Source organism: Tachypleus tridentatus, chromosome 1 (assembly GCF_004210375.1).
Source record: "Tachypleus tridentatus isolate NWPU-2018 chromosome 1, ASM421037v1, whole genome shotgun sequence".
NCBI lineage: Eukaryota > Metazoa > Arthropoda > Merostomata > Xiphosura > Limulidae > Tachypleus > Tachypleus tridentatus.
The window spans coordinates 139,530,527-139,556,303 of record NC_134825.1 but is presented as its reverse complement, the minus strand read 5'-3'; the positions used below and the strand labels follow the sequence as shown (position 1 = coordinate 139,556,303).

Sequence of the window (25,777 nt, the reverse complement as noted above, 5' to 3'; positions counted from 1 at the left end):
GCTCTTCCCCCATATTCCTTAATTTCTGTTGTGATGCAAAACTATGTTTCAAAGTAGTGGGATGGTGGCTGTGAATTTATTTCAGAGTACATATTTGAGTATATACATATTTTAATTATAAAAAAATGCAAAATTCAAATCAAGTAGACTTACTTATAGTGAGAGTATTCACACTTGGGAATCTTAGAAAGCTAATATTGGACAGTTAAAAAAAAAGATCACAGATCACAATTCATAGCAAAGACGTGAGTGAGAAAACAGAGTCAAAACAGAATATTCACTCAAAGAACTGCATTCAACAGGAGGATGAATGACCCCTGTTATATAAAGATTAGCCAATTACTCGTGACACCAGTGCATTAGATCTGCATGCGACATATTCATGATGTTGTATCTGCATCCTGAGAATGGAGAAAAAGAAAGTTCTCCATGATGAGAAAATTCTGACCCCTATTGCAAACCTACATGCACACAGGATAAAATATTTGAGAAGTTGGGGGTTGCACATCGAGTAATAAAAATATTTTTCTGGTATTATATAAGCAAGAGTTTCTCCTGGGACTTTTAACCCTTTCAACCACATCTTAAAAGACCTGTGGGTCACACAACTGGCTGAATCAGCAAATGCTCAAGAGAGAATGAGAACTGCCCCAAAAAAGAGGCTCAACAAATCTAGGGCATTGTAATGAGAACATGAAATGAACTGGAAAAAAAAATGAAAACACATATGCTCCCATCCTGGTTGAACCTATGAAATATCTATTGAGAACAAGTGTCCCAACTCGGATTTCTGTAACACTACACATGGATGTGCATGGACAGACTGGAAAGAAACTCAATGAGGTATCATTAACCATCAGATGGCGTACTCTGCCCACTTCTAAAGAACCCTTTCATAAAAAACCAGTGTAAGGGGCAGAATTATAACTTGGATAAATGCAGAGGCTTAAATAACATGCCAAGAGAACCAACTGGAGGAAACCACATAAATGCAGAATCACCTATGAGAAGAATACTACAAATTGTTCACATTTGTTAAAAACAAGAAGGGATTAAATAATAACTTGTGAAAGTCCCAGCTGTAGTAAACTGTAATGAATGGGGATAAGAGAAATAGAGAATACTTCTGTGACATCTAAAGGTGACAAAAAGGGCAGCTCTGTAGCCTGCAGTAAACAATGATAAATCATGGTCATGAAACAAAAGCAAGAATCAGGATTTCTATGATAGGAACTTCTGAAAATAGCTCAAGGAGTTTGGTAAGATGGCCAGGAAGAATAATATTTGAACTATCCAAGGAAACAATATGGCTTCTCTTACAAAAAACCACATAATAGCCAGCCTCAAAGCTGTAGCCATTGTGGAAGATGGGTATTCTAGGATGGTAGAAGATATCTACTGAAACATAGAAGAATAGGATCTACTACAGATAAAAGATGCATCAAGGGAAATCACTGTTGAAATAGCTCTTGTGAAGTGACAAGGAAAACTCAACAACATGATTTACTGATTTTGGTCAGTAGCAAAGAAAGAAGAAGAAAAGGAAGGTAAACATAGAAAAAAAGATTCACTCAATCCTAGTACAAGCATCCATCAGGTTAGAGAGATACTAGGTAACAAAGAAGTACAGGAGGTAAGATTAGTGACATTGCTGATAAAAGTAATACAGTGGTACCTTGGTTCTCGAACTTAATCCGTTCCAGAAGGCTGTTCAAAAACCGATTTGTTTGAAAACCGAATCAATTTTTACCATAAGGAATACTGTAAATTAAATTTATCCATAACAGACCTCCAAAAATTATGCATTAAGAAGCATTTTAAGTAAAAATATTGCTTATTTATACCTGTATGATAATACTGAGATAATACTGACATGCATAGTCAACCACAAAAACTATAAACACAATAAAAAACAACAAATAAAATTTTAACTGCACTTTACCTGCGCTGAGGACAGCTGATGGTGTAAGTGAAAGGTGGTGAGGAACGTGGAGGGTAGGAGGGTTAATATTGTTTGGTAACTCTCCTTCTGGGGTTCTTTCTCTTTTCTGTCTCTTTGCACTGCTACAACCTGCTTGAGACTCACTAGATGTATTTCTTACTAAAAATTTTTCTAATGAGGTTTGTTTCTGCCTGCATTTTAAAATGTTTCTGAAGTAAGACACGGCATTGTCATTGAAAAGGTTTATGCTGCAGTTTGCTACAGCTTTGTGAGAGTGAAATTTTTTCACAAAACTTTGCAACTCTCCCCATTTTCCACACATTTCCTTGATCAGTGAACTAGGAACATCTTCCCTTCCCTCCTCCTCATCTGAAGATACTTCCTCAGTTGCCTTCTGTCGCTGCTCCTTCTGAAGGTCTTGGAGTTCTTCTGATGTGAGCTCAGTGTTGTGGTCTTCCACCAACTCCTCCACATCATCACCACTCACATCTGCTACCGATCTGGCCACAATTTCTTCCAGGCTGGGTTCATGGTCCTCAAAGACACTACCCTCCAGGCTTTGTCTATGATTCTCAAGCAATGGAGAATATTAAAGTGATTTTTCCAGAACTAGCTGAGGGTTAACTCTGTGTCAGAGATCACTTCAAAGCACCTTTGAAACAGTGCTTTGGTGTAGAGTTTCTTAAAGTTTGATATGACCTGCTGGTCCATGGGCTAAATGACAGGAGTCATGTTAGGGGGCAAGAGCTTCACTGAAATGAAACTGTACTCCTCTTCCACCAACCCATCTTCAAAGCCTGGTGGGTGAGCAGGTACATTGTCCATCACAAGAAGTGCCTTGAGTGGCAACTGTTTTTCCTTGCAGTAATTCTTTACACTTGGGGCAAACACTTCATGGACCCACTCCATAAAAAATTGCTTGGTTACCCATGCTTTACTATTAGTCCTCCACATGACATTTAGTTTACTTTTCAGGACATTATGTTTCTTAAAAACCCTCGGGTTCTCAGAATGGTACACAGGCAAAGGCTTACGTTTTAAGTCCCCACTTGCATTACTACATAACAATAGAGTTAGGCTGTCCTTCATTGGCTTGTGTCCTAGCAGTGACTTCTCCTCCTTGGTGATGTAGGTCCTCTTTGGCATTTTCTTCCAAAAGAGGCCTGTCTCATCACAGTTGAATACTTGTTGGGGAATAAAACCCTCAGCTTTTACATAGTCCTTAAATTCCCTAACAAATTTATCAGTAGTGTCTTTGTTAGAACTGGCACCCTCCCCATGTCTCATCACACTATGTATGCCACTTCTCTTCCTAACTTTTTCAAACCACCCCTACTAGCCTTAAAGGCATCACTTGTATCAGCACTCATTCCAGGGGTGTTTTTCAGGAGGTCAGCATGCAACTGCTTTGCTTTCTCATAAATGATGGTCTCAGAAATGCTATCACCAGCTAACTGTTTTTTCGTTTACCCAAATCAACAAACAGTTTTTCTACCTCTTCCATTGTTTGTGATCTTTGTTTCGTAAGCACTGTCACTCCTTTTGCAACATCAGCTCCTAACAAGTTTATCAGCAGCGTCTTTGTTAGAACTGGCACCCTCCCCATGTCTCACCACATTATGTATGCTACTTGTCTTCCTAAATTTTTCAAACCACTCCCTATTAGCCTTAAAGGCATCACTTGTATCAGCACTCGTTCCAGGGGTGTTTTTCAGGAGGTCAGCATGCAACTGCTTTGCTTTCTCGCAAATGATGGTCATTTATCCAAATCAACAACAGCTTTTCTACCTCTTCCATTGTTTGTGATCTTTGTTTTGTAAGCACTGTCACTCCTTTTGCAACATCAGCTCCTTTGATGACCTCTTTATTTTTCAGTATGGTGCAGACTGTAGACTTTGCCACACCAAACTGTGTAGCAAGATCAGACATGCAAACACCACTCTCATACTTTGCTATGAGATCTTTTTTCACCTCTATTGTGGCTCTAACAACTTTTCTTTTTGGTTTGCTGCTTCCATTATCCTTCTTTGACCCCATGGTGACTTATTTAATCAGAATATTTAGAAAAACAACAAAAAACAAAACAAAGAGAAAAACGAGAACGTTCACAGCAGATTTTAGCGGGGGTGTGGACGAAGTGACAGGTGCGGGTAAAATGTTTTGGGCAAGCTTGGCATGGGCCAAGAATGGTTGAAGTGTTGTTCAGGTCATCAGATGGGTTATTTCGAGGGTTTGGGTCACAACAGCTCAGTTTGGGAACTGAGTTTATGTTTGACAACCGAGACACTTTTTTCTCAAACAATAAGTTCAAAAACCGAATTGTTCGAGAAGGGAGTCATTCAAGAACCAAGGTACCACTGTGTAGGAATTCATACCTGCAAATATCACATCTTTTTTTCTTTTTTTAACTCTAATTATATTGAAATCCTAAAGTCAGCACAAAAATTGCGATACCTAAAAGGAGGACACATAACGCATCATCAGGAAAAAACTCATGATCAATGCTATGTTGAGAAAAAGTGATTACATTATCTAAATGAGGTACTTATATATAGTACAAGGATAGAGAGCACATTGATGAGGGTGGAGAAAATTGCAAATTAGGATTCTACCAAGACCATTTAATTGGAGTATAAAAGACTGAAACATGCAAGACTAATGCTTAGATATTTAGATATGGAAAGCTAATGTAGAAAGATAGCTGTGGATGGGACATTTTGGAAAGTAAAAATTTTATCCTGAATGAAAGAAACAGGAAAATCAGAGTAGTTGCAAGCTAAAAAATACTCTGAAGAAAGTTTCAAAAATGAGACAAATCACAATGACTAGAATACTAACAATGACTCCAATTTGAAGAGTCCAGAACATTATAATTAAGATGTGTAAAGGAATATCACCTCACTAAAAATCAATTAATATGACAGCTGATTTCTAAAAACAAGAGAAACAACCCTAAAACAAGAAAGAGATGTAAGATACAGATTTATAAACTGAACCTTCCAACATGAGACAAGAATTTTCAGGGAAAAGAATAATTAGTTTAAAATTTAAAATACAGTATGTATGTCCCATATTTGAAAATCAGACCAGTGGAAACAATTTTGGAATTAGAACTTCCTGAAAAATCCTAGTCAACAGACAATGAAGATGAAGATTTTTTTTTTTTACTGTCACTGTTACAGAACAAAAAGAATAGATGTTCCATCATGAACATACACAAGAACATGAAACCCATAATTATCAAAACAAGAATATTGCAATTAAAGTAAAACAGGAAGATAAGTGAAATTCTGATCATTGCAATAACATTACCAATTAGCTATATGTGTATATTACAGTTTGAGAATTCTAATAATTAAGAATGGTTCAGAATGTTTTCTTTCTTAAGTCCCAAAAATAACTCCCTCCTCCCCACACTGCTATACACTAGGTATTATTTCACAGGTCCAGTGTACAGATTCTAAGTCAAAACACGGACAAAACTTTATATCTTGAAGCTGTTTAGAAACAATTCAAATCATAATTCTCAGAAAAATTAGATGCATTGAATTTAACAATTCAGAGCAAAAAGCACTATTAAATATACTTAATATATTTATATACTATATTATATACTATATATTTATATATATATTAAATATACTTACCTCCAATCATTTCAATAAACTCTGATCCAGCCATTGCTAAGAAAGGAACATTAGCTTCTGTTGCCACTGCTTTTGCAAGCATAGTTTTACCACATCCTGGAGGACCTAGTAGGAGAACACCTTTTGGTATTTTGGCACCTAACGACTGATAAAATCATAAAATAAGGAAAACTGAAAGTAACTTAAAGCTATTTATAAAATAAATATTACAAAATACAGATCACTACAACATAGAGAAAGAATACTGTTTATTAACTGACTTATGGTGGATTTCTGAAATAACAATATAAATGATAAAACAGAGCACAATAAAAATCACTAAACAAAAAACATACCTTATATCTCTCAGGACGCTTTAAGTAGTCTACAAATTCCATAATCTCCACCTTTGCTTCTTTCAGTCCAGCTACATCTTTAAAGCGAACTCCTTTACCAGAAGGGTTAAGAGGGTCAACTATTGTGTATTTAGCACGGCCTAACTGTGACTGAAAAACAAATTAAAATTCTAGTTTATTTCACAGTGATATGTATTACTTCAAATATGGTATGGAACAGGGTCCCTCTTTTAACAGACTGGCAACCAAAGTATAGCTTACACACCTGTTACAAATCATTCTGCCTTCAGGAAACATTTGCAACAAGAATACATGATAATCCACTATCAAAACAAGGGATGTTAAACCTTCAAGAACAGCTTGCATCACTTTGACTGGGGAAGGACATTCATGCAAAAATATATAGTAACTTTAGCATTCTTTCCAAAACTTCATACAGTTTTGTTAAATTTTGTAACCATTTAGTGTACAAAGAATGACATTATTATAATTGTCTTTATAATAAAAATATTATTTATTTATAGTAATACTTGCACTAAAACTGTTAAAATAGTTCAAGTGCAAGATGATTTTCATTTTAAGTTTAAAAATATTTTTTTTCAATTTATGGTTTTCATATTTCATTTGCATAACTTCCAGAACCTTCTAAATGAATATCAAAAGTTTATTCTGGCTACTTTCAAAGAAGAGCAGAAGGTTAATTACAAAAGAAACACCAAAACTTTATTAATTTACATATTTAGTACAACAGAAACTCAGTGGAAGTGCTCAAGTTCAGCAAACAGTTAATATTTTGTGTGTCCACCTTTTGCTTTTAATAAATGCAGCTGTCTTTTTAGGCATTGATGCAACATATTTAAACAGAGTCCTTTGAGATTTTACTTCAGATGTCTCTAATACACTCCCAGAGTTTCTTTGGAGGTAACTTTTGATTTGTCAAGTTTTTGATCTGTCAAATCTCAGATCTGCTCAACTGGGTTGAGACTGAGGTTCTGTGGGAGACATTGCATCATTTGATAGAGACTGGCAACTTCTTTCTTACCTGAGTAATTTCTGCACAGGTTGGTAAGTGTTTGGCATCATCTTATCTCTCTGGTGGTAGAACCCTTTACCAATGATAAGTAAACAAATGGGTATACCATGATGGATCATTATTGAAGGTACTTGCACTGGTCCATTATTTTCTCTATATTTCAAATATCTACTGTTATGTCAGAAGAAAAACACCCCCAAACCATCACACTGCCTCCCTCATACTTCATGGTATGTGTAATACATTGAAGTAATTATTTTTCACCTTTCTTCTGCTGGATGTATAGCCTATGCTTTGAACCAATTGTTTAACCATTCATAACAATCTTTTCCAATCATCAACAGTCTAGTTTTTGTACTTTTCAGCAAATTTCAGTATCTTCACAATATCTGGAGATTAAAGAAAAGTTTTTTAACTGCTACATGAACAAGTATTCCATCCTTGCTGAGTCTTTTTGATACTGTATATTTGGACACTTTTTCTGTAATCTGGTACATGGTCATTTATCTCAAGCTTTAAATGTTGGCTGCATAAATGAAGATATCAAGATCATTGAGATGAAATATTTTGACTATTCTTTTCAATTTTCAAATTTACCTGTCTTGCTCTCACAATCTAGGATATATACACTTGACAGTGTTTGGGAAACATTTCAAGTCTGCAGCAATTTGTTAGAGAGTCCAACCATCATCAATTAAGCTTTTATGTAAGCTCTCTGTTCTACTGAGAATTCTTTGCATATTTTTTGTGCTGTGGCATGACAATACAACTTAAAATATAGTGTTAAACACTGTTTTTATAAAAGTTTATTTGTGGAATGCTATTAAATTAATTTTTCTTGCTAGTTTCTTTCTAAGACACTGCCTCTACATAAAAATTTTCTCAACCCAAACCAGCCATTTTTACATATATATTTTTGGTCCCCATGGCTAGTTTGTCATGTAAAATGTGGTAGTACCCCATATTATTGGAATAGATGTGTATCAATTACACTGTCAGTTTTCAAGTTTGTGAGTTTAAAAAAAAACAAAATGTCCTGGTACATGAGTCCAGTTGACAGTTTACATTTTAGAATTACAAATGAATGTCAAGTATTTTATTGTGAAATACCATATCAATCATTGGTATTCACTTAGCCTTCTACATACTTCTGGTTGGTGGTGTGGGTTCTCATTTCACCAGTTATATATACATACTGTTACTCTCAAATACTACATTGTATCATTGAACATGATCATGCTACTTAGGAACATTTCAACAGGATTCATCCATTGAAGAATCAAGGTACTTGTCACAAATTTATCTGTCAATTTCTCTTCAAACCCCTGCCGAATTGTCTCAATTCTGTATACTTAAACAAAATCATTTTGAATGCTCTTCATAAACTATCCTAAGTTATTTTAAAAGTTTTTGGTTACAAAAGTGATACCTTTTCATTTACCATCAACCATTCTAATTAGTCTTAGTTCTGTAGTTGGGCACATTATAGTATAATGAAAGTTTTAAGAGTCACTTAGTGAAATATGATATTATAAATGAAAACCAAGAAGGATTTATTAAAGGGAAGCCTTACATTAATAATTTACCTCTTCTTAAGCTACAAATACCCAAGACATGTTATACGGAAACTTCACAAATTTACTAATTATGCACATATCATTAAGGCAAATAAGAAAGTGCAAAAACCCTGAAATACTTCACTAATAACAAAATAAAATTTAAATACACAACCATTAAAAGAATTAGAAAATAATTCTACACCACTCTTTTTTGTTTCTTTCTGAAATGACTACAAATTGTAAAAAGAAACCACAACTTTCTATCCTAAGTAGATTAAAGTGTCTAATAGTAGATACATCTGCTGATATTCAATTTTATTTCTCTATTGCCTTTTGAACCACATCTAAATGGCAATCCTGCTTCATAAACTGTAAACTGCTCAACAAAAACGTACCTCACATTACCCTACTAAATTATGTAACATACAAACTACTACCCCAGCATACCCCATGAATAATTTATTATTATGTGATAAGGTTAGACAACATTATCTAAACTAAGAAGTTTTTTTATTGTAATAAATACACATGAAAAACAAGGAATAAAGTAATTTTCTGTTTGTTTTGTTTGTTTGCCTGTGAAGAAAGCTTAAGCTTACTTTTTAAAATAATGATACTATCACACTACATGACGTTTTATTTAAACACTGCACCTAAGAATACAATATAATAACACATAAAAACAAACAGTTTTCCTGGCTTTCTAACTGTGCAATAAAGCCTTTAAAAATTCAACTAAGCTTGTTGACATGTTTCCTGTGGGAATAAAGTTTGAACTGAAAGCAAAATAAATCCACTCAGAAAACAACATGTCATTTGATAATTAAAACTTTGACTTTCTATTGGTTTTAAGTAATACAGTATTTTAAATCAGAGTAAACTACAAGCAATTTGTGAAAAAGAGGTTGTGTCAGGGAGTTATGACAAACATATCTGATTTTTTAACTTAGAGCTTATAAAAAAAAATATGGCTGTAAACTATAAAGTTTATGCTCTGCCTTAGTAATATCTATATTATTATACAAACATATATTTAATCATTTAAATTAAATTCAGCACTTCATGGAAGGGTGTTAAATATACTAGAGAATAGGCAAAACCTAGAGATCAAATGTTATAGTTCTCATACTAGTGGAAAAGGGGGATTTCTTAAAATAGTTCCTTATAAAACTAAGAACTTAAAACTAACATAATATTAAAACTTGATTTATTAACCAAGTTTTTATGCAAAGTTACTGATAATAAAACAGACTAACTAAATTTTGAATGCAACTCCATAAAAATATGTAACATCTGCACTTTCACCTATATTTTAAAAGGGTTAATATTATATTCATAACAGTACTGTATATAGTCTTGACTGTCCTTTAAAACCTGTAATGATGACACCATTTTTAAAACCTATGTTATCATGTTACATTCAAAATTTAATTAAACCACTTCAATGTCAATTCATTTTAATGAAATTATCATTATGAAATACATTATAATTCAAGGTTATATACTACTGTAGTTTTTATTTCTTTATTTCAAACACATCCTTTAAAATATTGTTATTAAACTTGAGTTTTGGTACATCATTCCATTCTTGCAGTTACGAATTTCAACCTTAAGAGCTGGTATTGAAGAAACTGTGTGTGTAATGTAGGCAGTATTGTGCAAACACAAGTATGATATATAGATTGTTTCTCAGTAATTCAAGTACATTCCAAGAACTTTTGTCTTAGAGCAAACCACTGTACAACTTCCTCAGTTCTTCATAAGCCATGCCCATTTACAAAGTAGAAGCTGTGTTGTTAACAGACAATTTAAACTTGAATGGCAATATAAAGAAGTGATTTCCCACTATATCTTGAAATGAGGGTAGGGAAGTTAGGTGTTGTTTGCCTTTTACAAAGAAAGTCCAAAAAGCTTAGTCAATTGTTTAGAGTAGTGTCCCCATAGTGTTTGTTTACTTTTTCTCACTCTATACAAGTTAATTTAAGAGAAGTTAAACTGTATTTTGGTTTTCCTTTTATATTTTAGTTTAATATGTATTATCTGTGTTTTAAGATTCACATTTGATAAATTTATTCTCTGGCTTACTAAACACCTGTTCACAAAGTTATGAGTGCAAACAACATTTTGCCAAGGTCACTGTTCTATCATCCACAGACACCTGTTGATGTGTGTTGACATAAATAATCAGATATAGAGAAGAAGAAAGGAAAATAACAAATTACCTATAAGTAAAAAGGTAAAGACATGAAATTTTGCATACAAACCAAAGAAAATATTTTAATATTACTCAACAAAAAGTTATAAGTTATGCACATATTGTTTTTTCTTTAAATTTAAGCATTTCATTGTACTGTATGTTAATGTTAATAATTAGTTAGTGGTACGGTAGAGAAAATGGAAAATATATATATTTACCTTTAAAACTTTTGATATTAATTTAGTAGGTTCTAGAGGTTATGTAAACGAAATGTGAAAACTGAGAGATAATAAATAATATTTTTATACTTAATATAAAAATCACCCCATAGTTGAGTTACTCAGAGTCTAGGTGCACATAATTACATTAAATAACAGATTTTTGTTTGAAATAGCAAAAAAAAAAATTAAATATTTTATTTTTCTCAAACTACACTGTTTTATAAAAGTTCTTGTCAAGTTTTAAACAATTTTATTCATTGGTTTTATTACTTAAGTGAAACTTATTTCTGTGCTCAAGTCTCAAGCATGTCATCATTATTGGGTTAAAAGCACAAGAATGTCCCAAAAACATTTAGTAAGGTGAGCCCAAAATGTCACTCACAAAATCTCTGCTTAGAGTTGTCACTATAACAACAATGGTTGACCTAATCAAGAACACAATAATGAACTGTTTATACCAAATATTTGGCTATTTCTTACATGAAGGTTAGGTTTATAACACTATTGTCATTTAGAACTTCATTATCTCTCTTTTTATTAATGAATTTTAGGCATACCTGATAACAAACTTACACTAGAGATGTTAGTAATTATTTTTGATGGGCTTATGCTGAAGATAAAAATTGTGAAGCATCCTTGTTTTTAAACCTACCAATAATTTCATGATATTAGGTTTCCATTAAACGAATGCTGAATTTATTTTACATGAAAAATACCATTCCAATAAAATTCATTTAACATCCGTTCACTCACACACAGATGTAGACAATTTTATGCCCATTACTGAACATCAGTGTTGCAAAGTCGGAACATTTCACATTTACAAATCACATATTCTATGGACTAAATTCATTCTTATTTTCATACAGAAATAAACACTAGTGGATCCACTTGTCTCTGCTTCCTGAAAAATAGTAACACCAGTGCCATTTATTATTAGGACTACATCTTAAGATAATTTTCCCTGTCATATGTTGATACAATTGAATCTGTTTTCAGCAGAAAGTCAACCCTCATTTTTATTATGATTCTTTTTTCCATTATATGTTGATACACTTGAGCCTGACTTCAGTTCAACAAATGACAATGCCTGCATTACCTCGGTTGCAACAAGGTAGGTCAAACTAGCTCAGTTCTGGATCCCAAATTGGCCTTTATAGTTTCCATACTATAACTTGTAATATGTTTTATGTACCTTCACAAAAGTTTGTAAGCCTTCAGTAATCAGAGAGTTTAGTCAGAATTTTAATGAAGTTTTTGCACTAAAAAAAATTTCTCCGTAAATATATAAAATCAAAATGTTTACTGCTTCAAGAGCAGTGATTTTCATGACAAGATTAAAATGACTTTTATCTGTAAAATCTCATATTTAATTTGCATAATCTCTAAAACCTCCTTAATTAATTTAACATGTTTTTCTTCCAGTAAAACTTTATATTTTATCTGTTATCTTCTCTATCCTAACTCTATATGAGGTTGGTCAAATTCACCAACCTTGTAACCACCAAAAAAGAATTTTTTCACTCTAAATTACCCTTTTTTTAATTTCCAAAATGACTTCAAATTGTAATGTGAAACTACATTTGTTTTTATCCAACAAAGCTATAAACTCAACACAGTATACATCTATCTATCCTTAAATTTTACTGCCCTTTAAACTAGTTTAAGAGTTATACCATATAAGTTGTAAGTCACTTGGTGAAAGTGCATCCCATGTTACCTTATCCAGCCTATTGTATTACATACTATATAGACTGGTTGCAACCATATACCTTTGGAAAAAAATATTTTTTTTTCTTTCTTACGTCTAATATAACCTAAAAAGTTTCTTATTTTTACATCTCAGTTAACTTTATACTAATAAATAAAGAATACACATAAAGAACTAGAAAAAAAGTACTTACCTAACTCTGCTTCAAACACTGTTGACTGTCAGTAACACTTAACTCTACTTTTTTATACTAATTATACTACTGCACTAAATAATTTATTTGAACAAATAATGCACAAAAGAACACAGAATAACAACACAATCATCCTTTTTATAGCTTTCTAACCATGTGACAAGGTCCTCTGGTGGTACAGCAGTAATTCTATGGATTTAGAACACTAAAATCAAGAATTCGATTCCCCTTGGTGGACTCAACAGATAGCCCAATGTGGCTTTGCTATAAGGAAAACATTTACACTATGTAACAAGAGCCATGAAAATTCATCAGTATGTTTTATTTCTTTAATGTACAGTGGTTTATTCCATCTAGCATTATACAGACTACTTTGAATAGAAACATTATACAAAATAGCCATATGAATTGGTATTACACTGCTTGTTGTTATTTTATGTTTGACCATATTTTTAACAATACATCACTGCTTATTAACAGAAATAAGATAAAATTAAGCAGCATTGACACTTACAAGAAAATCCATACCCTGAGGAGTTTTAATTTGTCCCGTTCGAAACATCAAAAGAATCATTAATGCAACAGCTACAAGAGATACAAGCAACAGCCATGTACTCTCCTGATTACGTTCATATACCACAGGGACTCCTTGGTCTGGTCGAATGCCAAGGCTTTCTTCTGCAAGACGAAGTTTTTCTTCAAACTTCTCTACATCTACGATATTCATATGATATGTCTTGTGCTCAACCTAAAACAGAAACACAGCAAGTTTAAAGAAATATAGAAAACTGCATTTTTGTAATAGATTTGTTCTTAAATATAAGAATATTTAAAGCTTAATGTAGCAAAGATAAATACCTTTATAACAAAACTAAGGCTAGGCAGAGATAAAATGAATTATCTTGTCAGACTGAACAGTATACGTGCATATGCTCAACCATATTCAGTGAAGCACAAAATCATTTGCAGCCTTCTAACAACAACTCCAAGTCAACCACATCATATATGGCATTCTGCCTTTGTAAGAGAGAAAGAGAAAGTGAAAGGAGTTATCTATCCTTGAGTCAAAGCTCAGGATCAAATATAAATCAGAAATTTTCTTTCTCCTGATCCCACCCTTTGTGGTGATCTTTTGGCAATCTGAATATTTAGAACTTGTGAGAAAATCTAAAACTGGGAAAGAAAAAAAATCTAAAATAAAAAAATGAAACCTATGAACTACATTCTCAATATATGATTTGGTTAAGTTACACTAAATTTGCAGCAAGCAAGCAGTAACGGAAAAACCGACGACAAGCACTGATCAGTAAGTGTCACAAAGATCAACAACCAATATGGGACTTAAGGTTCTTCAGAGTGGCAAGGGATCCTTAGATTCAATGTCAAGATTTTCATGTGAGGGAAATGGGAGAACCCTGAGAAAACCCACTTTTACTCCCTGGGCTCTGATTATTCCAGGGAGTGCTTGAAGTGGAGATAGTGGTTATAGTTCTTTTGCCTGAAAAAAGAAAAAGAACATGAATGGTTATGATACTCAGCATTACATATGTAATAGAAAGACTGGTGGTGTGCCATGTGTCAGGTGTTTCAATCATTGTTGGGAATTGTTTCGTTAGTGTGTTTCTTATTCTGGTTGTATGGTAGTATTTTTTTAGCTAAGTTTTGGATTATTTCACTAACTTTAAGTAGAATGTTTAGGGAGTCTATATAGCTTGAGGGGATATATCTCAGTAGCTGGTATGCTATGCAGATTAACTGGTATTATATATTTTCTAATTGTTTCCTGAGGTAATTGGACATGGTGCACACAACCATACATCCATTTATAGAAATAAATGGCTTGATATATGCTTTATAAATGGTTGTGATGGTGTCTGGTGAGCATCCTTTATAAATACCACCTAGAAGGCTTATTGGTCTGTAATTTGCTGGATTTTGTTTGTCTGTGGATGTTTTGGGACAGACTATGATCACTGCACTTTTCCAGTATGTTGTGAAGTAGCCTGTTTTAAGAGATAGATTATACAATATTGTAAAATATTCTATGTATTCATCAAGGAGGTTTTTTATAACAAAATTCGTGATTGTTTCTTCCACCAGGGCAGTGTTCTTTAGTTTCTTGATGTGCAACCTGACTTCAGCAACAGAAATCAGTTGTGTGATTTTACTGTAGTTATGGTCTGTGATGTCATTCAGTGATTCTTGAAATTATGGTTTGAAAATATTATTGTTATTTGATATGAAACTGTTAACTATATTATAGTGGTATTGATCAAATGAAGCAAGGTTTGGGGTTTGAAAGGTTGATGTAAAATTCTGGGCAAATAGTTCAGCTTTACTCACATCAGTAGAGGCTGTGATGTCATCATATTTGATTTGCAAGTTATTTCTTGTAGATAGAGGGTTGCATATAGACTTAAATTTCCTCCAGAAAGTGGCTGGATCTTATTTATTTACATCTATTGAGTGGCAGAAAATTTCCCAGTTGGCATCTCGCTGCTGCTTTATTAATGGTTTGATTTTATTGTTTTCTCTGTGAATGAGTGTTTATGTATGGTATGCTTGTGTGTTGATAAAATGGCATCTCAGGTGTCTGCATTCTCTGACATGTTCATACATTTCTAGAGTAAGCTGCCACGATTTAAGGTTAGGCAATATTTGTTTGTGTGAGGTTGTAGCTGAGATTGCATTTTCTATTGAGAAAATAACTGACAGCATTAAATTATTTATTGTGTGTTCTTTAAAAGTGTTAAAGTCTGTTACAAGTGGGAATGAGTTGAGATATGTTAGGAACATGCCCCAATTCATCTTGGAAAAGTCATAAACCACGGGAGGTGGTTCACATGATGTGCTAGAGGGGTAAAACAGTGAGACATGCGCTGGGTCATGATTCCCTCCTATGCTCTCTAGTATGCAGAAGTTAGAGATTTGAGCTAGTGATGACTAAGACTAGAATGTCTTGTGACTCATCTGTGGGTGTGTGTGTTCATTTATCACCACTGTGTTATCTTCAACAAATATATTTAGTGTGATCTCATTCTTGTTTGTCTGCACATGAAGGTTGTGTGTTTTGAACTGAAATCCCTTAGTAAGATAACTGTTTTGTTTTTGGACAGTATGTTGCAAAGTAGGCCTGTGTCTAGTGAGGCCCTTGGAGATATGTATATCACAACCAATCTTGGAGATATGTATATCACAACCAATCTTAGAGATATGTGTATCACAACCAATCTTAGAGATATGTGTATCACAACCAATCTTAGAGATATGTGTATCACAACCAATGTGAATTATTTATTAGTTGCAAGGAGGCACACATCCTGTATTTTATCAACTCTGTTGCAAACCCTCATGTGATGAGCATTTATAATAAGCAGTACGTAACTCTCTTGCAATGGGCTCAGTTCAATCAGCCAAGTTTGTGGTTCTAAATTGAGCTTGACTGTTTAAGTAATATACCTCTTAATATGTTCTTTGTGTCTTCATGAAACTTTTCAAGTTTTCATAAGAATTAAGTCTTTTGTAGACAAAAAATAAAATAATGGCTTACTTAGTGTTTTATTTGTAATTTAGATTCTAGTGTAGTGAACAGGATTATCAAGATGGACTAACAGGTTCCTTGTCTTTAAATGTAAAAGTACATGTTTTGAAACATAATTTATAGATTTCAACAATAAAATCAAGCAGTTGCCATGTTTTATCATCTAGTACTTTGAACTGCAAATACATCTGCACCAAGAGTGGATAGAAGGTATAATTTATGCTATAGCTTAGAGATTTTACAAATTTATCAATTCAATTCTGGAAAATGCCTTGAATAAACTGATTTTTTATAAATTACCAAAAAGTATCACTTAGTTCACTATATATAAATACCAAACTATATGAAACTTTAACAAAGCCTTTAAAATGTTTTAAATTTTTATTTTTTCTCTTTTAAAGTATCAAAGTTATAAACTGTAACTCACATAATATATTACATGGTACAAAAGTTTCAAACATTTAAATTTTTTCAGAAATTATACGAATGTGACAGTTTTATCCAAAATTAGCTTATCATTGCACTGTCATTTCACACAATCTTATCTAAAATCTTATCTCTATGTTTTATAATAATTCCTAGAGATATGACACATAATAAGATTTGCCTATTGTTTTAAAGAACAAACAAGTTTACAAATGAAAACCAAACATTCGAGATGAACAGTGTATACAACCAGAAGTTAGCAAGTAGGTTTCTTTCTCCTTGATGCATATTTCTTAGTGGCTTATGGGTTAATTCCTTGTACATATGCATAATAATAAATATATCTTTCATTTTGTGTTCTCAAGACAGCAGATTAACATGAAAGTGACATAAGAAAAGCAAAACACTGTTCTGTAATTTATTTTAATTAAAATTTTAATACCCATACCAGCTACCTTGAGAATACATTTTTACTCTAAGTGGGTTTCTCATCATTACAAATGTTTTTCATTTGTTTCACATAATCAAATGAGAGATTTATGTGACAGTATATACATTGTGCTAAGCATGTTTGGGCATTTTCTGAAGTAGAAAATGTTTTGTTAAACTTACGAGCATTTTCTTGGTCATAACAAGAAATTTCATATGCATTAATATCTTTCTTTTTCAACTACAATATTTTAACAATTTTGCTACATGCTCAGCCATATCTGTGACATTAAACTGATCTTTATAGTTTCCATACTATGACTTCTAATATATTTTATGTATTTTTCTGAAGTTGTGCAAACTTTTAGTAAGCATTACCTCCTTGTAGATACAAAATTAGAATTTTTAATGATGTATTTCCACTAAAAACATCTCCATAAATATATGAAGTCAAAGTGCTGACTTCTCTAAGTGCAAAATTATTTTCATGTTTAGATTTAAAATACTTTTCTTCATCTGAAAAATTCCAAATTTCATATGTATAATCTCTAAAATCTCCTAAATAAATTTCAGATGTTTATCTTCCACTAAAACTTTATATTTTATCTGTTATTTTTTTTCTCTAGTTAATTTGATTGACCTCAAAATCACCAAAAAAATTGAAACAACAAAAATTGGAATAAATCTAAATTATCTGTTTTTCTTGCTAGGATGGCTTCAAATTGTAATATGAATGTACATTTGTTTTCCTTAAATTGCTTTCCAGTCATAACTGTGTGCATCCATTTATCACTAAATTATATTGTTTTATTGTCTTCTTAATTTTGTCTAACTACTGTTCATGTCATTATAACTTGTAAAATCACTTAACAAATATATGAGCTCATGTTACCATATCAAATTACACTAACACACAGGCTACTCACAAGCATACTTTGTGAAGAAATGTTTTTATCCTACCTAATTTAAACTTATCTAAACTAAAATTTTTCTAATATTTACATTTTAGTTACTTTTACAATAATAATAACAATAATGAAAAACATACACACACACAAAAAACAAGAATATAGTACATAGGGTCTTCATTTTTTCTGTTACCTGTTGATAAAACTTAATCCTACTTTTTTACACTAATGTTACAATTTAACTAAATTTTTTATTTAATTGAATAATGCACTAAAAATCAAAATATTAATAGTTAAAAAGCAGATAATATCCTACAACCAGGACAATTTTTATAGTTTCCTAACTACATGACAAGATCCATTCAAAATTTCAGCAAAACTCATCAATATATTTCTCATAGGAAGAAAGTTTGAACTAAGATAGTAAAACAGAAATTTCTCTTTAGAGAAAACAATGTAACATATCGTTTGACAGATTACATCCTTGGGTTTCTATTGTTTATATTAGAGACAGCTACTGGCAATATGTGAAAGAGAGGATATGACAAGTGAATGTAGCAAGAGAAATCAGATTTTCTAGCTTAAGGCTCTGTAAACAAATAAGATTGAAGACTATAAAATTATTCTTTGTCTGAGCAATGACAATATTATTTAAAGAACATAAAAAGTCACCTTCACACATTTTCAAACACTGCAAGTCAAACAAACACAACATAACCATAGAAAACACTCAAATACTAAATAAAGAAACAAACATAAACGCAAAATTAAAGAAGCCTTACTTGTACAACAACTCAAGCCCAAGATAAACCAATACAAAGGAACACCTTTATATCTATATTAATAAATATATTCAAACATCTAAGCCTGCCCTCTACATTCTGACACTCAGTTACACAACCCCTTTCAAACATGTGGTCAGCTTCCGGTCAGTTACCTCTCTCTTTCTTTATGAACCTGACGATAACTGAAGAAGGTCGAAACGTTGTTCACTCCTCTACATAAAAAATTTTCTTAACCCAAACAAGCCGTTTTTACATGTATATTTCTCTACAAGTGGGTTTTTCTCGACATCACTGAGATGCCTAAAGAGCACACATCATAAGTCTCATACTCGGGGAAATTCAGGAGTTTGTTTTGAATACTGCCTTACAAAATTAAAATTTACATATTACAATATCAATAATTAGCTATGCTTTTATGTAAAGTTTATTCACATGCCATAATAATAAAGTACTTCAATTAAATTTTGAACATAACTCAGTAAAACCTTCTGATATGTAGAAAATAATGCCCACATGGAAGGAGTTAATTAGTTCTTTGATATATTGTTTAGGCAGAGTTTTTCCTCTACACTCGTGTTTTCATAACAGGCGGTTGCCATCCATTCCAATTTACTCATCACTTAGTTTATACAAAAAACAATTATCTGTAAATGCAATAAAATTTCTAAGTCTTGAAATGTTGAAGATTGTGCAGTTATTAAGCTTTTCAAGAACATGAATTGTGTGAAAAAGTTAGCTTTCTATTATATGGCTAAAGTGTCGAAATATCCAAAATCAGTATTCACTGAATGTGTTGTATCAATAAGGTTATATATCAGTAATTATACATAAATACTTTTTAGACTCATAATAATGTGAAATAAAAAATTACTGCAGCTAAAAGTGTGCACTGAATAAACTTAATAAAATGTGCAGGAAACATCTGTATATATATATTACTTAACAAAAATACTTTTCATTATCTATTAACTTCATTATTTTTTAACATATAAATATCATTTATTTAAAATTATGCTATTTTTTCTTCATTGTTGTACTGCAATTGTAACATATATAATGGTGGTATGTCAGATTCAGCAGCAGGGATTTATCAGTTGGTTATCTCCAGAACATTCAGAAAGCTACTTAATATTGACTACATTCTGTTAGTGTCCCACCTTTGTACTTGGCTGCATTATTAATATGCAGACACATGTAATTTAATGTGCATCTTCAAAGAAATTAGTATTAAAAATACAGTGGAGCCCCTCACAAACGACTTCAAAAATGCCTCGACAAAAAGGTCGTTAATGAGGGGTGGATACCCAATTCGTTACCAAGATTTAAATTACGTACGTTTTTATAATAGGCAAAGTGTTCAAATACTGACTGGATATACGATCGTAAACTAAAGAAATCACTAATGTTCGTGCAGACTTAAAATACGATCATAAAAGACATTTTCTTAAATCACTAATGCTCATGCAGACTTAAAATGCGATGATAAAATACATTTTTATAAAGAAATTACTGTAGAAGAAATGCTACACATGCACAAAAATGATCAAATAGACTTAAAATACGATAAGAAACTACATTTTCTTAAAGAAATCACTAATTTTTGTTTGTTTTTTCTTCGAAAATTGTACAGTTTCAATGTCTTTGCTCACTGCTACCATGCAATCTACAATGTCCATTTTGCCGTGTTTGAGACCAAACTGTAAAAGTTTTTCTGCATATGACATTGCAGTGGCACAGTCAATTGGCTCGAAAGACTCTACAGTTGTGTCGTCACATTCTTCACCATCATCACTCTCGATTTCTTCAGGACAATATTGTCAGAAACTGAATCATCACAAACTGGAGTTTCGTTGTCGAAGTTGACATATTCGCCAAGAGTTACACCATTTAAGACAGGCCTGAAGTCAAGGTCAGATTGGTTTTCTGAAACATTGTCTTCACTTTCGTTTGACCCTTCGCCTAAACAGAAGTTAAAGCCGCATTTCAAGAAACACTTTTGAATTGTGGAAGTCTTAACTCGAATCCAAGCGATGCGTAACCACACAATTGCGTTCAGAAGAGTGATTTTTTTGCACAACTCGGGACCTGTAGCCGTCTGGTCGTTATCCATGTGAAACAAAAGTTGTCTCAAGAATGTTTTGCGATACAGCAGTTTGACGGTCTGTATAACTCCAGCGTCACAAGGCTGTAGCTTAGAAGTTGCATTAGAAGGAAGTAAAACGATTTTTACATTAGATAGAGGGATTGCAACATGGGCAGTGCAGTTGTCGATAAAAAGCAGAACATCGCGTTTCTGAAGTTTCATTTTGTTGTTAAATTTTTTTGCCCATTCGGTAAATATGGGAATTGTTATCCAGGCTTTTCGGTTGTGATAATAATCTACACCCAATGAATTCATATCAGAATTACGAAAGCAACGCGGCTTAGCACTATGACCAATAACAAGTGACCGAACTTTCTCTCCCGACATGCTACAGCAAAGCATTACTGTAACTCTTTCTTTCGAAACTTTTACACTGGATGTCGTTTCTCCCTTCTTGACCATTGATTTCGTTGGAAGTGATATGTATTGTATCCCAGTCTCATCAGCGTTAAATATGTCATTAGGGGAATAGCCTTCACAGATGGATGGGAGACGATTAGTCCAATCTTCAACTGCTTCTTGAGAAACTTCAGCACTTTTGCCACAGAGAATAGCTGCTTTGATATTATGCCTTTTTACGAATCTATCTAACCATCCATTGCTAGCAGAAAAGCCTTCATTGCCAAGCTGAGATGCCAATATTAATGCTTTTTCTTGAATTAGTTTCCCGGTAATTGGTAGATTCCTGGATCTTGTATTCACAAACCACTGCCACACCTTCTCATCCAACTCGTAGTATAGACATCTTCTCTTGTTCTGCTTTTTTTCTGGATTTTTGCCTGTTTCCCACTTTTTCAAAATTTTTTCTTTCTCTTTAATGATTGTCTGAATTTGGGTTTTACCAACTCCAAGATCCGTGGCGATTTTTATTGCAGTTTTCCTTTTGTCGTGTTGTTTAATGACGGAAACGCTCTCTTCTAAGTTAAGCAACTTTCTCTTCGACATTCTGGTGATAAATGAGTCTGTGTTATGAGGAATCTTCATATTATGCGCACTAATCCTGTCTGTTAAATAATCCGATTTAGTGTTCCTAATTCATTATGTACTATAGAATAAGCGCACTGAGTGCATTGAGAATAAGATTAATTTACCAATGAAAATTAATCTTCTTTTCGATTCGATGCACTGGAAATAGATTTATTGTTGAAGTAGATTATGTAATACTGTTTAACTACGGAATAATTAAACTCATTTGTAATATGCCATAAATGAGAAGGCAGACCGCTATGTAACTTCACAGAATATGCCACATAATAATGTCACTTAGTCGTTAGTGAGAGGTAAAATAATCAAAATTGTTCAATTTGGTAGGTCGTTAGTCGCGTTTGAGGGGAAGTCGTCCACGAGGGGTCAATTTAATGCAAACAGGGTACCGTCAAAAATTTTCCGATCGTATGACAGGGGAAGTCGTTAGTAAGGGGGTCGTTAGCGAGGGGCTCCACTGTATATTTTTTCATAGCTTGTATAGTTACAAGAAAAGATTTAACTTTGATATTAATACAAGTATCATTCTTCAGTAAAGGGAAAGACATTGCAGACATGATGGTAATCATTCAAATATGTTACTGTTTACAGGTAATGCAATAATAATAACTGTATTATGAACATACATCTCCCCTATAAACCACATCTTTTGTCTACATAAATGAAAATGGTCAAAAGAAACATACCCTCTTTCCTTTGATTACAGCATTATCATGAAGGTAGATTGTGACCAAATCAAGTTCAGGTCTAACAACCACTTCTTCTACCTACAGGAGAAAGTTTATAATTGGTATTACAAAGTACTATAGAATTTCTCTAAAGGTTATTTTTTTTTTTAAATAGAAAATAAAACAAATTTCTTATCTTTGATCAGTTATCTGTCAAACTTTGTTGTATAAAATGATGTATAAGGCATGTGTGAATATTTTTAAAAACAAATTTTCACAAGCACTTAAGTTTGATTCCATACTTATATAACAGATTTTACAAGACAGTGCATTCCACATACTTATATATAAAACTGTACAATATAAAAAACATTTAAAAATATGGACCTATAAAAATCTTAGCTACTATTTATAAATCATGTTTTCTCACAAAACATTAAATATTATTAATACTAATTCTGGTTACATCAAGCTGCCAACATAGATTAGAAATAAATATTTAACTTTGTAATGCAAATAGCTGGTGATTTAATACACTGTTCTTAATAACAATAGTTATAATTCACTGTACAAACACAATGAGATTATAAGAGAATTACACAGTGCTAACTCATTAGCTATTTTTAAGTATTCACATTCACCCACAGACGTATGAAGAAACAATGTATGTCCCACCTCTCCTTTTGCTAACATGTGATGAACAAATTCATTCCATGAAACATAACGCAGCACATCTGGCTGATTGCTACTTGGAAACAGTAAGGACATTAAAGTGATGACAATGTAAGCCATCATCATCCAAATAGCCACCTTAGCTAAGAGAGACACCTTGGATTCATCTATAAAACAGGGACAAGATTCAATAACATATCAAACGAAAATACTGAGCAAACAACCATGGTCCTCTTAGAAAGTTATGATCATGCAAAAAATAATAATGGATAGTAACTAGTTACAGTTTACTATAATCTTCCATCTTAGTCTTATTATGACCCTCTTTTATTAAAATTTATAATTTGAAGTAAATGTTGACAACTAACCAGTCTTTTACTTCAAAACTGATCTTGAGATTACAATTTTTCAAGCAAAAATATTTCTACTTTCAAACTTTTCACCAAGATTACAATATTAATATATAGCAGAATTGTCAACACATGCATTCACAGGTAGTATATTATAAAAAAGAAAACAACAACTCTTATGCCATAAAATAATGTTATGTGTTCCAAACCTCACATTTAACAAATGTTGTAAACCTCTATAAGGAAAAATTATCTACAAGTCATTAACAAAATCATGTTTTAAGCCTTATTTCATTGAAAAAGGATTTTATGTTTTAAATCAGCTACATTAAAGAAAAACAGTAAACATTTCATAAAGTATCTCTGTAAATTTCAATTTCAAATATGTAATTAAACTAACAATTTATCACAGACCATCCAATTATTTATTCTGTTATCAGAACTTCTGTCCTTATATTTAGTCAAGCTTACTTCACTGACTGGCTGAAGCTTACTATTAAAACAAAATTAGAAGATATATATGAACAAAGTTTCAATCACACTAAACCTTAATAAATCCATAAAACAAAACTTTCAGCTCTCAAGGTGTTGAAGATAGAATCAAAGGTTATTCAATGTTTTAATAAATTTATATTCATCTTCTTGATGTATTAAATACAAGTCAGATTGCTATAACAATTAATCCCATAAACTGTTTCTGCCAAGACAATGACAGGAACACTAACTAGAATGAGTTAAGATAAAAATCCCACTGGTTACATACATGTGTATAAATTACTTTAATAGTAGAAAACTCAAATTAATTTCCAGCAATTCACTTGAGAGCAATCTGAAATTGCCTTTCAATGAATTTGACAGCTGAAAGTAAATATCAAAGTTGGTCATCAATATAGAAAAAAATTAGCAAAAAATAAAGTCCTTTAACTGCATTAATCTTCAAAAAAAACAACATGAAACTAAAAATACATTATTGTAGAATGCCCAGCTCTTGTGTGAAGGACCATGAGATACAAATCCATAGAAGAATGCACTGCAAAAAGCTGCTGATGAAAATGGTCACATAGCTTGCACAATAATTATTTACACTAAACCTAAGAGATGTTTCTAGCCATATCAAGTCATCTATGGTAGACCATTATTAGTACATTCCACACTAAGCACAATAAAGGAGGCTATTTGATATTTGGAACCAAACAAGGAAAAAAACTAACATAGAAGAGCTCTTCTATGTAAAATATTTTCTCAACCCAAACGAGCCATTTTTGCATATATATTTCTCTACAAGTGGGTTTTCTCGACATCACTGAAGGGAAAAAATTATCCTCTCCAACACTTTGCAAAAGATGCGAGTCAAGCCAGTGACTCAATAATTTCAATGGATTTGTGAGATTCTTCTTAAGCTTGGAAAATGAAAACCCAATAGCTCAATATGATATATTAGAAATATCTCTTTCTGATATATGTGGTTAAAATGAAAAAAAGCAAAAAGGAATATGAGGAATGGTACAGCATTTCTTACTGAACATCATCTGGTCTGACCAATTTGCAACCAAGTCAGCATAGCTTTAAACATAGTTCCACCACTGTAAATGACATGTCACAATCTTCCTTATCAGCACAAAAAATGCAGAGAGGTGATTTTGGCTCAAGCCTCAATACTAGGAAGGCAGTGAGTGGCTGGAGGAACCAAACTGCCAACATAAAGTCTCTTTAGCAATGTTTTCACACTTTTACGGAGCAGTAGCAATGTGCACAATGAAATGCAAGAAAGAAAATGGATATTATGCACACTTTCTGTTTATCTTACTTATTGTCTCTAAAGGTCTTAAAATTGGTAGAACTGCTGGAAGGGAATTCAATCCAAAACTTCCAGATACATCAGATCTGGGTTCTTGTCTTTTGAAAGATTACAAGATTAGAGCAAAAAGAGTACATGTACAAAAAGAAAAGAATATTCAAACTCAATGTTGGGCCTGTCAAACCTTCTGTCACTTAGTGTCCACTGCAGATGTGGAAAAAACAAACTTGTAAAG

The 25,777-nt window shown here is 32.5% G+C and overlaps 1 protein-coding gene across 2 annotated transcripts in view; it reads right to left on the bottom strand.

The window, feature by feature from the left end:
* Positions 1-25,777, bottom strand: part of Spg7 (SPG7 matrix AAA peptidase subunit, paraplegin) — an 80,818-nt gene that overhangs the window by 38,417 nt on the left and 16,624 nt on the right. For both annotated transcript variants that reach the window (XM_076455055.1, XM_076455063.1), the window contains exons 4-8: positions 23,398-23,561; positions 22,741-22,821; positions 13,353-13,586; positions 5,925-6,074; positions 5,590-5,734 (exon numbers count right to left, since the gene is read on the bottom strand). In XM_076455055.1, the coding sequence (XP_076311170.1) occupies positions 5,590-5,734; positions 5,925-6,074; positions 13,353-13,586; positions 22,741-22,821; positions 23,398-23,561 (774 nt within the window). The remainder of the gene's footprint in view (positions 1-5,589; positions 5,735-5,924; positions 6,075-13,352; positions 13,587-22,740; positions 22,822-23,397; positions 23,562-25,777) is intronic.